The sequence below is a fragment of the Muntiacus reevesi genome, chromosome 18, assembly GCF_963930625.1.
Source record: "Muntiacus reevesi chromosome 18, mMunRee1.1, whole genome shotgun sequence".
Taxonomy (NCBI): domain Eukaryota; kingdom Metazoa; phylum Chordata; class Mammalia; order Artiodactyla; family Cervidae; genus Muntiacus; species Muntiacus reevesi.
The window spans coordinates 51,950,283-51,965,019 of NC_089266.1; the positions used below are offsets into that span (position 1 = coordinate 51,950,283).

Below are 14,737 nucleotides of genomic sequence, written 5' to 3' on the forward strand. Positions count from 1 at the left end.
TTATGCTTCTGGGGATGGGTGGGGTGCCAAGTGTAATGCCCAGTGAAACATACTGCATTCATCTACCTGGGAGATGATGGTAGTGATGATAGAGAAAGACGAGATCTGAAAGATATGTTAAGTGGTAAGGTTGACAGGACTTGGGGGTTGGTTTGTTGACGAAACTTCAATTCAGTGTCAAGAAGAAACAAAAATTTTACTTTAACCAGTCTGAAGGTTATAACTTAGAATTAGATTCTCAGAAAGCAATTAGAAGTTAAAGACACAGTTACATACCTTCTTCAAAGAATCGTACATCAAAATGACATACTGAGGGCTTCCCTGGGGGTATAGTGGTACAGTGTTGGCAGGGGAGACACAGGTTCCATCCCTGGTCCAGGAAGATTCCTCATGCCAAGGGCAACTAAATCCTGTGTGCCACAACTAGTGAGCCCCTCCTACCCCCAGAGCCCATGCTCCAAAACAAGAGACAACGAAGAGTAGACCCCAGTCGCTACATCTCAAGACCCTGAGCACAGCAACAAATAACCTGGGCAACCAAAAATAAATAAATAAGTTTTAAAATGATTTTTTAAAAGGTAAATATTAATATTTACATAAAGTTCACCTTAGAACAGGTAGTTCAGGTGAACCTGTACAAAGTAAGCAGTGAGTGACCATGCCTTTCTATAGAGATGAGCAAAGATGCGATTCTTTTAAGAAGTCTCATTGCAAGTGTTAGAAGGAAAAAATATTATGGTTTCTTGCAAACTTCACAGAGCAACTAAGCCCAAGTGCTCTAGAGCCGGAGCTCTGCATCAAGAAAGAGAAACCTAAAAACCTAAACACCACAGCGAAGAGTAGTTCTGCTCATTGATGTGGTTTTCTCCACTTAAATGCAGCCTTCAAAGAGAGGCCTTCCCTGAGCACCCAAATCTGAAGTGGCTGTCAAATCCCTCTCTGTTTGAACTCTTATCCTCTGCATGCCTCATCATCTCATCCTCTCAGGTAATTGTTGTCATCTCTCTCCCCTACCAGGGTGTAAGCTTTTTGTGAGAGTGAGGACCTCTGTTTGCCCAGTACCTAGAGTAATCTTTAGCACGTAGAAAGCAGAGCTGGGTGACACCTACCAGCTCTGCTACTGACAGACCTCAGGCCGTTACCTGAGGCCTTTCTGTGCCTTAGTTCCCCCATCCATAAAATGCAGCAGCCAGCTTTATTTTAAAAATTCAGAAAGTGTGAACAGGTAGTGCAATCCTATGGCAAAACCCCCAAAGGTTCTGTTTTCCAGCGCTGGTTGTCAGCCACCCGGTCCCCGTCTCTGCCTCAGTCGTGGGAACCTCTTCTGAGAATTTGAAAGTCTAACTTCTTGGACAGGCTTGAATGCAGCCGCTAAGATCGAGTAATCAGCGGGATCAGCTAGGTTCTCAGGAGCAAGGCAGAGACCCGCCCTTTCCTGTACAGCTTTCAGGGGCGGGGCGGCTTTAGTCAGTCTGTGCAGCGAATGCCTCCTGGGCTTTAATGACTGGGGTTGTGATTGGCCGTCACTCTGTATTATGTAAATTAAGTTTGATTTTTAAAAACTTAAGTTACATTTTCAGTGAAAATAGTCAAATGAGTTGATAAGTGACCGCATTTGAAAACTATTGCAAGAGCTCTTTCTTGTTTTTTCCCAGCAGAAGGAAAAATGGCGAAGTGGTGGGGAAACTGCCTTGCCCTCAGTGAACAGTGCACAGCTAGCACAGACCCAGCAGCGGCTGGGGGATGGAGGTTAAGACTATACTTTCAGGGATCATTTCTATAGTTTGTTACTAGAGAAGTTTCTCTGAACGTGTAGAGCACCCGAAACCATGAGGAGGAGATGCAGTGTTCTCTCCTGAGCGTGAAGCTGGCTCTTGGTGTTGCTTCTGCAGCTGCCATTGGCCATTGATGATCGTTCTTCTCTTCCTTTGGGAGAGTAAGAGGGAGAGGACACCGTCTGAGTGGTTTCACTTGTAATTGATGTCTTTCTAAAAAGAGTGAGTCATTTATAATGCTTGTTATTTTATTTATCCACTTCAGTTCTGTAACAGTTTTATACTATATGTAAGATGTACCTTATTACCAGTGGCCTTTGTCACAGCACATAAGGGCTTACCGTTTATAGCTTTGTGTGTGTGCTAAGTCGTTCCAGTCATATTTGTCTGTGTCATGTGAGCTGTATGACAGTTTTTTCTCTATCATGGGTTTCCTAGGCAACTACACTGGAGTGGGATGCCATCTTCTTTTCCAAGGCATTTTTCTCCAGCTAGGGATTGAATCTGCATCTCTTTGGTCTTTACCATTATCGCCATTACTATCGCTATTATTAGTCAATTTTACTCTCATTGCTATTAAATCTATGTAGTTATTCCATAAGTTTCTCTTTATGGATCTATAGTGGCCAAGCTTTCTTTGTAAGCCTAAATTAGTTCTCGGCCCTCTTTAAATATTGGGAGCTGTGAGAGGAGCAGTTTATGCTCTGGAATATTCCTTGGTCTGTTATTTACTAGTTGCGGGGTCCTGGGAAGTTCCTTGACCCCAATCTGTCTCTATGTAAATGTAATACTAATAGCATCAACACATAGAGCTGTCATTAAGGGTGAAATTAGATAAAGCAAGGACAGTAGGTGAGCGCTTCTTTCCCCCATTGTGAGAATGCTCCTCCCTTAAATGAGAAATCCCTCTTTCTCGTCTTTGCTATAGCAGCAACATCCATTGAGTTGTTCAGGTGCAAACCAACATGTCAGTCTTTGAAACCTCTTTCCCTGACATCCCACCCCTCCTTCTGCAGCAAGGAGTCCTATCCTACCCACTGAATTTCCAAAGCAGCTAACGTTTCTCTTTCTTTCTTGCAAGCCACCATGATCTCTCCTTCAGACACCTTGCTTGGGGTGGCCTCAGAACTGGTCTTCACAGCTTCCAACCTCTCAATGGCTTCCCTCACACTTAGAATCCAGACTCCCCGGGAGCTGGACTTGCCTAGAAAATCCTCAGACACCGGCCTGCCTGCTCCTCCTCCTCCCCTGTGTTCTCTAGCTGTCTTCCAATCGCTGGAACACACAACCTTGCTCCTTTTTTGGGACGTTATATTAATTGTTTTCTCCACTTAAATGCAGCCTCCAAAGAGAGGCCTTCCCTGAGCACCCAAATCTGAAGTGGCCGTCAAATCCCTGTCTGTTTGAACTCTCATCATCCTCTGCATGCCTCATCATCTCATCCTCTTGGGTAATTGTCGTCATCTCTCTCCCCTACCAGGGTGTAAGCTTTTTGTGAGAGTGAGGACCTCTGTTTGCCCAGTACCTAGAGTAATCTTTAGCACATAGAAAGCAAAGCTGGGTGACACCTACCAGCTCTGCTACTGACAGACCACAGGCCAGTTACCCGAGGCCTTTCAGTGCCTTAGTTCCCGCATCCATAAAAATGGGATGATTATACTTGTATTGGTCTCATAGTTAAAGCACTTAAAATGATGAATGGTGCTGGCAAACTCACAATGAATAGTAGCTAGTATTGTCATAGTTGGCACTCAGGTATTTGTCGGGGGAAGAAATGATGTCAAAGACAGGAGTCAGCTTTATTTTAAAAATTCAGAAAGTGTGAGCAGGTAGTGCAATTCTATGGCAAAACCCCCAAAGGTTCTGTTTTCCAGCGCTGGTTGTCAGCCACCCGGTCCCCGTCTCTGCCTCAGTCGTGGGAACCTCTTCTGAGAATTTGAAAGTCTAACTTCTTGGACAGGCTTGAATGCAGCCGCTAAGATCGAGTAATCAGCGGGATCAGCTAGGTTCTCAGGAGCAAGGCAGAGACCCGCCCTTTCCTGTACAGCTTTCAGGGGCGGGGCGGCTTTAGTCAGTCTGTGCAGCGAATGCCTCCTGGGCTTTAATGACTGGGGTTGTGATTGGCCGTCACTCTGTATTATGTAAATTAAGTTTGATTTTTAAAAACTTAAGTTACATTTTCAGTGAAAATAGTCAAATGGGTTGATAAGTGACCGCATTTGAAAACTATTGCAAGAGCTCTTTCTTGTTTTTTCCCAGCAGAAGGAAAAATGGCGAAGTGGTGGGGAAACTGCCTTGCCCTCAGTGAACAGTGCACAGCTAGCACAGACCCAGCAGCGGCTGGGGGATGGAGGTTAAGACTATACTTTCAGGGATCATTTCTATAGTTTGTTACTAGAGAAGTTTCTCTGAACGTGTAGAGCACCCGAAACCATGAGGAGGAGATGCAGTGTTCTCTCCTGAGCGTGAAGCTGGCTCTTGGTGTTGCTTCTGCAGCTGCCATTGGCCATTGATGATCGTTCTTCTCTTCCTTTGGGAGAGTAAGAGGGAGAGGACACCGTCTGAGTGGTTTTGTTTATAATTGTTTTAGGTTATATGCTGTTTATTTTCCTCTGCTTTCTATTTGTGGTATTTAGGGCTATTGATATCTGCCTTTGATAGTGTTTATCTTCTTAGTGGTAGGACAGGTTATGTGAGTGGATTTCTTCCTTTCAGTTGCACCCATGGATTCTAGCACACTGGGCCTCCCAGTCCACCATCAGCTCCCAAAGCTTATTCAAAACTCATGTCCATTGAGTCATTGATGCCATCCAACCATCTCATTCTCTTGTGCCCTTTTTTTCCTTCTTCCTTCAATTTCCCCCAGCAGCTGAGTCTTTTCCAGTGAGTCATTTCTCTGCATCAGGTGGCCAGTGCAACTGATTTCCTTTAGGGTGGACTGGTTGGATCTCCTTGAAGTCTAAGGGTCTTTAAAGAGTTTTCGCCAACACCACAATTCAAAAGCATCAATTCTTCGGGGCGCTCAGCTTTCTTTACAGTCCAACTCTCACATCTGTACATGACTACTGGAAAAACCATAACTTTGACTAGATGGACCTTTGTTGGCAAAGTAATGTCTGCTTTTTTAATATGCTGTCCAGGTTGGACATAGCTTTTCTTCCAAAGAGCAAGCGTCTTTTAATTTCATGGCTGCCATCGCCATTTGCAGTAATTTAGGACCCCCCCCAAATAAAATCTCTTACTGTTTCCATTGTTTCCCCATATGTGGTTTCCATGCATATGTTCTTTATGTGGTTAAGTAGATTTTTCTGCTAGTGTCTTGTTTTTCGGTGGTCATTTCATGTATTTCTTGGAGGTGAAGTTTGTCTATCTCTAGCAGCTGAACCTTTTTTTCTCCTGCCTGTTCAATGGGTACTGAAGTATCCTTCATTTGATTTTTTGAATGAAGGATTTTTGTGGTTTGCCTTTTCCTAGGTAGATTAGGTTTGGAATATGATGCAAAGAGGTAAAGGATAAGCTTGCAATGCAGGCGGGTTTGACCCACAGGTGGGGAAGATCCTCTGGAGGACTTGGCAACCCACTCCAGGATTCTTGCCTGGGAACTGCCATGGACAGAGGAGCCTGGTGGGCTACAGTCCATAGGGTTGCAAAGAGTCAGACACGACTGAAGTTACTGAGCATTTCCCACAGGTTACAGGGAAATACATATGCAGTCTGGATGTTGTTACTCAATTAGCTGACACACCGATCTTATTATGAGTAATAGGATAGGAAATTGCAAGGAAAATGGATTCAAAGTAGCTTTAAACTTAATTTTGATATATCCTTAGTTGTTTTAAGATGGTTTCTTTGCCCCCTCAGTGTTGATTTTTTCTTTTATTAGGTTAGTTTAAGTGCAATTTAAAATCAGCCTTTTTAGTATAGTATGCTGATATTTTTATTTTTTTCATATAAATATTTTTCTTTTGAACCTCCCCTTTAAATTATTTCAGGCTAATAGATCATATATTTTTCCTGACATCTATCTTTGAAAGCTACTCTAGCTTTATGCTGGGGCTGTTAATACATATTTGTCATTGCACCCTGAGCTAGAGAAATCAGCAAAATCTCTTAATTTTACTGAATATTATATATTGTTCTCTTTAGGTAAAAGCAGGCTTAATTTCCTGTTGGAGGTAGTAATGCCTTTCGAAAACTGCTCTTGTTTAAGTGCTTATATTCAGGGAATTCCCTGGTAGAGATGGTTGGATGGCATTGCTGATTCAATGGACATGAGTTTGAGCAAACTCCAGTAGGAGTGGTGAGGGACAGGGAAGCCTGGGGTTGCAGAGTCAGACACGACTGAGAGACTGAACAACAACGACCACAGGTTAGGACTCCACGTTGCCACTGCCAAGGGTTCAATCCCTAGTTGGGGAACTAAGATCCCACAAGTCAAGTGCAGCCAAGAAAAGAAGAGGAGAGATAAACAGTGAGAAATAAAGTATTTCCTGTCATATAAGTAAACAAGGATGTCACAGTCACCAGCAATCGCAGCCCCCACAGATGTGAGCTGTGAGCCCTGAGGAAACTCAGGAAGAACATCTGCCATCCGTTGAGCAACCGTCAGACCACAGCCACTGCCCATGGTGAGCTCCAAGGAGGCTCAGAACTGAGACTGCTGGCCCCAGTTAGCTGAGTGAGTATCAAAGGAGTGTCTCTGTGAGCTCAGACTCTTGCCTCATCCATAGACAAGCACTAAATTCCTTCACTTGAGATACCTGGTTTTCTTTAATTAAGAATAATCTTTTGACATTCAGACTACCTGCCCTTTGTTGCAACACTTCTGTAGAACCTGGCTCCTCCCCTCCCCTCCTCAGAGCAGTTCTCTCAGGGTCACTTGAGATGCTGTCTCCCAGGCTTGGAAGGTCTAAAATTTCCCACCACATAAAACAACTCTCCACTTTTAGGTTGTGAATATTTTTTTAAGTCCACAGCAACAGCATATATTCAGCCAATTCAATTTTCATGCCAGTGAGTTAAGCCAGTTTCCCCTTGGAGTTTCACTTACCCTGGTCCCTGTGCTTAAATTTTAATGATCACTTTTGTCCTGTTTTCACTTTTCTACTTGAGTTCATGGCTTTAAGCAATCACTTCTCAGGAAATATCTGGAACATGCTTTCTTGAGTGATTTTTTAAAAACTTATTTTTCTGTTAAAAAAATTGTTGTTTTTGGCTGCTGTGCGACCTGCAGGATCTTAATTACCTGACCAAAGAGTGAACCCATGCTCCTTGCAATGGAAGCATGGACTCCTAACCACTGGACCAACAGGGAAGTCCCTGTTAAAAATGTTTTTATTACAAAAATTGGGACTTCCCTGTCGGTCCAGTTGGTGCAGGGACGTCCCTGTTGGTGCAGGAAGCCCAGGTTCTATCCCTGGTCAGGGAACTAGATCCCACATGCCACTACTCAGAGTTCAAATGCCACAGCTAAAGATTCCATGTGCTGCGATGAAGACCCATTGTGGGTGCATACTCAGTCACTCACTCATGTCCGACTCTTTTCAGTCCCCTGGACTGTAGCCCACCAGGCTCCTCTGTCCATGGAATTTTCCAGGCAAGAAATACTGGAGTGGGTTACCATTTCCTCCTCCAGTGGATCCTCCCTACCCAGGGATCAAACCTGAGTGTCTTGCACCTCCTACATTGGCAGGCAGATTCTTTACCACTGTGCTACCTGGGAAGCTCCTGGTGCAGCCAAATAAATAAATACTAAAGAAAAATGTTTTTATTGGGAAGCCCTGGTGGCACAGTGGTAAAGAATCCTCCTGGCAACGTAGGAGACTCAAGAGACGAGGGTTTGATCCCTGGGCTGGGAAGATCCCCTGGAGAAGGAAATGGCAACCCACTCCAATCTTGCCTGGAGAATCCCATGGCCAAAGGAGCCTGGTGAGCTACAGTCCATGGAGTCGCAAAGATTCAGACACAACTGAGCACACATTCTCAGTGCTTTGACAAAGCAGGTTGGTAGCTGGGATGTTCTTCAATCTTTCATTACAAAAAATAAATTATTTTAACCAGTGGAATCAACAATATACAAATATAGTCTAAAATTGCTAATTTGCCTTTATGAAATTGGTATCACGCTATAATGTTCTGTAAGTTGCTTTTCTCATTTTTTTGAAATTCATATATTTATTTCAAGAAACAGGAAAAGACAACAAAATCATTCAAAATCACTATCAGCAGAAATTAAAAAAAAAAAGAAATTGAGAGCCCTCTCTGATGCTATTTGTTTTGCCTTGTTTTGTTTTGCTTTTTTTTTCCTTGTTTTGTTTTTAATGCTTAAGAAAGTAGTAGTGGGTAAAAAAGTAGTGGGTAAGTTGATACTGTAAGTTTATTCATTTGGTTGTTCATTTAATAAATATGAGCAAAGGGATTTTATATTAGAGCAAACAACAAAGGAGCGGACAAATAGCAGTTAGTTTATTTTGTGTGTGTGTGTGTGTGTGTGTCTGAAGGATAGAGTATGTACAAGATGTTTTAGGAAGTAAGCACTGAAAGGCAAATTGGACCAGACTCTAGAATGCCATAAAACCCAGGCCAAAGAGCTTCTCCTGAACCGCAGTGGGGCCCCACAGTCCTTGCCACCCATGTCTTTAGCCTGCCTTTGGTCTGTGGAAAACCTGTGTCACCTAGTGTGTGTGTGGGTCCAGCTGCTTGCCGCTCAAAAGCCAGTAAATGGGCCAGGTTGGTGAAAAGAAAAATTTGCTTTATTTCAGATGCCAGCAACTTGGGGGGAGGGTGGTGGACATCTGACAGCACCTGTATCACTTGCACAAAATAGATTGTTTGAAAAAATTTTTATATCCATTTTTGGCTGTGCTGGGTTTTTGTTGCTGTGCCTGAGATTTCTCTAGTTGTGGCGATCGGGGGGCCCCTCTCTTGTTGCAGCGTGGAGGTGTCTTATTGTGGTGACGTCTCTTGTTTCGGAGCGCCAGATCAGTAGTTGTGGTGCGCAGACTTGGTTGCCCTGCAGCGTGTGGGATCGTCCAAAACCAGGGACCCAACTCATGTCCCCTGCATTGGCAGGCAGTTTCTTAACCATTGGACCACTGAGGAAGTCCAAAATGGATTATTTTTTAAGCTTAAATCCCATTACTGGTTAAAAAAGTGTTGGAATTTTAATTTTTAATATTTATAAAGTAGGTGTTATTTGCTAAACTCTGTTAGATACTTCAAATCGATCATTTTAGCTCATATCCACTCATTGATTGAACCCCCAATGTTGCCTGCTTGCTTAGATTTTTGCTTTTCGCTTTTCCCTTTTAATAGTACATTTTGTCTATCTGTATTTTGATAGAGAGCTAATTCATTTTAATTAAATGTCTAATATTTTATTATCTGTATGTACCATAATTTATTCAACTGTGCCTGTACTGGTAGATATTAAGATTTCCTTTTTGGCTGTTTGTTTTACCAGAAACAATGCTTTGATAAAGTACTTGGTAATAAATTGTAACTGTTCACACTTCCAGTTGCATTTAGGAAAGTGTCCCCTGTTCCCACCTCTTCTGTAGCACTGAATATTTTCTCATTTTCAATTTTTTTTTTCGACCTTTAAAGGAAGTTTATTCTTCTTCCCACTGTTTCAACTCAGACATCATGTTGTATTGGTTTATTGAATATTCCAGAGTAGGGTGAAATATCCATCATTTCTAACATTCCTGGCAGAACAGCTTGTGCAAAGGAACGTGATGAGTAAGAGGGGCTGGGGGACTACAGTCCATAGGGTCGCAAAGAGTTGGACACGACTGAAGTGACTTAATAGGCATGCACACACATGGTTCATTATGGCTGAAATAAGGGGGGATTTGGTGCAAAATAAGACTGGATAGACTCCTGTGGGCCAGACCTAACCGGAATTGGTAAACTGTTTAGAGAAAGGCTATCTTTAGCCCAAGAGTTGAGAAGTAACTCTCCACTTAAAAAAATACACAACGTGAGAGTTGCGAGTCAAGTTTTATTTGGGGTAATATGAGGACTGCAGCCTGGGAGATAGGATTTCAGATAGCTCTGAGAAATTGTTCCATAGAGGTAGGGGGAAAGGTCAGTATATATGTGATTTTGGTAAAGGGAGGGTACATTCAATCAAGCACATTTTTTTTCCTTAGAAAGTTTCTGCTAGTCTCGTGAAGCTTCTGCGAGTCACCAGAAAGTGTTGTCACCATGAAGGATTTTAGTGCTTTTCTAACTATGAGGAGATACACGAATTGGGTTCATAAAGTCAGCTCCTGAGACTATCTTAACTATCTCAGGATCTGTCCTGCCCGTTTTCTCCAAGCACAGAGTACCTCATTTCTGCTCTGCACCTCGAACTCCCTCAGGGTGTGTTGAAGGTCAGCAGCACGTGATTTAAACCTTGTGGAGGTAGATAGCAAGCACCCATAGCAAGCGCCAGATTGTAGCTGACACTACCAAAGCTTTAAGCAGGGGGATGACGTACCGTCCTGCTTATTTAAAGGCAATTTTTATCTACATAAGAATTCCTTGGTTTGGGGAAAAAAAATTCCAAACAATATTTTTATTTTGGCCTTTTGATCATAGCATAAAGCGGTTTGCAAATAGGTTTTGGCTTCAGGTCGTTCCTTTCACCATGCACTTGGTCCTCTCGTAAAAGACCTTGCTTCGGCCGCCAGTCTCAAAAGAGGCGGAAAGCTCCGTCTGCCGCGCAGTCTGTAGTCGTCAGCCTTTTACGTAATCCTGATGCTGCGGGTCTGCCGGGACAAACGGGGAGGAGCTGGAAATCACTGGCGTGTGATTGGCTGCTTAAAAACCGTATGTTAATTAAGTAGTTTGAAATGTCCTCTGGAAAAAAAAAAAAAAAAAAGAAATGTCCTCTGAACTGCTGAGAGTGTTCAAAAAGCTTTGCCAGTCTTTGGTAATGCAAGGATTCTTTAGAAAACACATGCCAGTGTATATGTTGAGAGAACAATACGTTTTTTAAAAAAACTCACCATCACTAAACTATGTGTGCGTTTTGTACACCTCTTGAACACCAGCAGTCTAGAGTTAAGACTATACTTTCAGGGATCATTTCTATAGTTTGTTACTAGAGAAGTTTCTCTGATCGTGTAGAACACCCGAAACCACGAGGAGGAGATGCAGCGTTCTCTCCTGAGCGTGAAGCTGGCTCTTGGTGTTGCTTCTGCAGCTGCCATTGGCCATTGATGATCGTTCTTCTTTTTCTTTTTGGAGAAGAAGAGGGAGAGAACGTAGTCTGAGTGGCTTCGGGTATTATTTAAATAATATTGTGGGGTAGGGCTCTTTATTTTTTATTTGAGGGGTTTATTAGTTATTACTAGTGTTGGCTGTTATTTTTTAGGTAGTGTGCTCCTGTTTGTGCTTCATGTTTCCTGTTAATTTTTTTTTTCGAGCTGGATGTGTGTGGTGGTTCTAGATGTGTTTCTCATACAAGATCATTGGGCTGGAGAGATTTACTACGGGGCAAGAATAGTTTAGATTATTTCTCTTTTGTAATCTTCCGAAGGGCTGTAGCACACCAGGCTTTTCTATTCATTACCAATTCCCTCAGTTTATTTAAACTTGTGTCTATTGCATCGGTGATGTGCTATCAAGCCATCTCATTCTCTGTCGTCTTCTTGTGCTCCTGCCTTTAATATTTTCTAGCGTCAGGTTTTGTTTCCAAGAAGTCAGTTCTTTGCATCAGGTGGCCAAAGTATTGCAGTTTCAGCATCAGTCCTTCCAATGAATATTCAGGACTGATTTTCTTTAGCATGGACTGATTGGATCTCCTTGCAGTCCTAGGGACTCTCAAGAGTCTTCTCCAACACCACAATTAACACTACAGTTCAAAGGCACCAATTCTTCGGTACTACTCATGTTTCATATCCATACATGATTACAGAAAAAAACCATAGCTTTGACTAGATGGACCTTTCTTTGTTGGCAAAGTCTCTGCTTTTTAATAAGCTGTCTAGGTTGATCATAACTTTTCCATGGAGCAAGCGTCTTAATTACAGCTGCAGTCACCATCTTCAGTGATTTTGAGGATACTGGCAAGTTTCAGTCCATTGGGTCCCAAACAGTTGGACAGGACTGAGCGACTTTTAAACATTTTTCAGTTACGTTTATGTGTTTTGATCATGTGTCTTTTTAGTTTGCTGAGTTTGTTGTGTGTACACATCTCAACTTATCATGAATTCCATTTTTATGTTTGAGGACAGAACAGTTTTCATCCCTTTTCTTTTGTTCATGTAGTGGAGTGTGGTTTCCAGCAGGCATTTTCTGGAAGTAACATTTGGAGTGTGGTTTCTTTCTAGTTGATTCTGTGTTCTTTTATGTTACTATCAGTAAAGAGGGCTTTCATTTTTCCTTTAATTAAAAAAATACTGTATAAAGGAATTTTAGTTTTTTTCTTGTATTTGCATTGATCCTGATATTTGCTTTGCAGGAATTTATGTTGATGCAGTTAACTCCCTGGGCCAGACAGCCCTTTTCATTGCAGCATTATTAGGCCTTACAAAATTAGTTGATGTCCTGGTGGATTATGGAGCAGATCCAAATCAGTAAGTATAATAATATCACTATCTAGAAAATACACACTAAAGATGAACTGGAGTGTTTGGAAACTAATTTAACAAGATATTAAAGGAACCTTTACTAATTTATGTTGGTGAACTACATTTGTACACTTGTATTGAAACATACTTTATTTTATTTTATTGGTTGCACAGCTTGTAGGATCTTAGTCCCCTGACCAGGGATTAAACCCAGGCCCCCAGTGGAAAACTGGAGTCGTAACCACTAGAGTGCTGTGACTCAGATGGTAAAGCATCTGCCTGCAATTTGGGAAACCTGGGTTTGATCCCTGGGTCGGGAAGATCCCCTGGAGAAGGAAATGGCAACCCGCTCCAGTACTCATGCCTGGAAAATCCAATGGCTTGGAAAATCCCATGGACAGAGGAGCCCGATAGGCTACAGCCCATGGGGTTGCAAAGAGTCGGACACTACTGATCAATTTCTTTAAATGCCTCTTAAAAAACCCACTAGACCACCAGGGAATTAACAGAAACGTGATTTTTTGACTATTAATAAAGTTTTCTGAGCAGTTTTACTAGACCCTATGAAATAAGTGAACCTCACTACTTATTAATTAATTTAGTCATTAACAAGTACTGCTTGTATAGTTCCATCCACAATATTGTTTGTATGATTCATTTAAAAGCACTTTAACATACCCCACAGCTAAGTTCTTAATCAGTGATACTTGGCATTGCTTTGTCAGGATGACATTTGTAGTTGTGGTTTAGAAGAATTTGAGTAATGGTCCAAATTTTTTTTTAATTAATTTATTTTTTTAAATGTGGACCATTTTTAAAGTCTTTACTGAATTCATTACAATACTGTTTCTGTTTGACGTTGGCCATGAGGCATGTGGGATCGTAGCTCCCTGACCAGGGATCGAACCTGCACCCCCTGCATTGGAAGGCAAAGTCTTAACCACTGGACCACCAGGGAAGTCCCCCCAAATTTTAATATGAAAGAGCAACACACTGTAATGAGGCAGCTAAAAGTGAACATTTCTTCTCTCCATGTAGGACTTTTTGCTTTGCCCAGGGCCTTCCCAGGTAACAGGGAAAAGCAGGTATTTTTACGGTTTACACTGAACAGAACCAGAAACAAATTTTGAGCATTTACAGGATTCCATCTAATTTTCACAGGAATGCCAGAATATGTACATCATAAGTCATAAAATACCTTTCATATCTAATATAAGGAGGCCCTACTTAATGTATTTTTTTTTTAAGTACTGATTTTGGAAGTTTGTTGTTATAAGATTATTTACTTAGAGGGGAAAAAAATTGGAAGCTTGGAGAAGTATAACGGAAAAACTCAGCAGGATGAGAATTCTGTGACCCAGAGATAACATAATGAACATTTTGCTTTGTTTCCTTCCAGAATTTTTCTGGACTCACATACACTCTGTCTCTGCTGTATCAAAACTCAGAAATAGCCCTGCCTGCAGTTCTGCAGCAAAAACAAGTAAATAAAAAATATGTATATAATAGTAAAAAAGCAAAAGAAAAATAATCTTTAATACTCCTGACTAGGGGACTGACCCTCCCAGAAAGTTTAAATGGCTGGTCTTAATGATGCATTGTGTTAATGACAAATCTGAGACCAGGAGCCCAGCACCTGAAGAATTCAGAAATTCCCTTTTTAGAAATCCCCATCATAACAGGAGGAGGTGGGAAAGGACAATATCAGGAGGAAGAAGGTAGGCCCCTTAGCTTTTAATTTTGTGATAGGAACACTTTCATGTACTTTAAAATATCTTCCATCAAGGTGAAAGGAAATTTCGGGGGGGAGAATGTATTCCTAAGGGCTCCATGGAAATGCTGTGTTGGCCTGGGCTTATTGAGGTCACAGAGTCAGATGCCTGCAGGACTAAGTGGGTTCAGTGGGTACAGGCTCTGTCTAAGTAGCATCTGATGCAACTGGGCAGAAAAGGAAGCCATGGAGGCCAGATTTTCCAAGAGACTAAAAATCTCAACTTTTATTGTGAAATCCCCAAAATGTTAAATATTGTCCATTACTTTAAATTCTTTTAAAATACTATATGGACCAAATAAAACATGCCTCTGGGTTGCCAAATCAGTCTGTGGGCCTCTAGTTTTCAGCCTCTAGAATAAATTAACAAAGCAATACATTTTGATACCACTTGAACCTGGATTCTCTTGTATGGTTAGTTAGGCATAAGAAATATTATTCCTTTCTTCCTTAGCATTCATGAGAAATAAAAAATAATATCTTCTCTCTTCCTACCTCGCTCTCTTACTGTTTATGGGAAGAATGATTAGAAGGCTGTAAAACATTATATACAAATTTATTTTTAAAGCAAGGAGAATGTTACAGTTCCCATAGTTCAGGGTGCTGGACTGCTCATCAGGCCTAGAAAT

The 14,737-nt window shown here is 41.7% G+C and overlaps 1 protein-coding gene and 3 non-coding genes across 4 annotated transcripts in view; all 4 read left to right on the forward strand.

The window, feature by feature from the left end:
* The window catches only part of TEX14 (testis expressed 14, intercellular bridge forming factor), a 106,552-nt gene that overhangs the window by 31,061 nt on the left and 60,754 nt on the right, over positions 1-14,737 (forward strand). Inside the window, exon 3 of the mRNA XM_065909377.1 lies at positions 12,229-12,343. Within this exon, the coding sequence (XP_065765449.1) occupies positions 12,229-12,343 (115 nt within the window). The remainder of the gene's footprint in view (positions 1-12,228; positions 12,344-14,737) is intronic.
* Positions 1,753-1,966, forward strand: LOC136150497 (small nucleolar RNA U3). Its single transcript, XR_010659908.1, has one exon. It is a non-coding gene; the product is annotated as a small nucleolar RNA U3 (small nucleolar RNA).
* LOC136150498 (small nucleolar RNA U3) lies at positions 4,132-4,345 on the forward strand. The gene has a single exon (XR_010659909.1). It is a non-coding gene; the product is annotated as a small nucleolar RNA U3 (small nucleolar RNA).
* Positions 10,829-11,043, forward strand: LOC136150499 (small nucleolar RNA U3). Its single transcript, XR_010659910.1, has one exon. It is a non-coding gene; the product is annotated as a small nucleolar RNA U3 (small nucleolar RNA).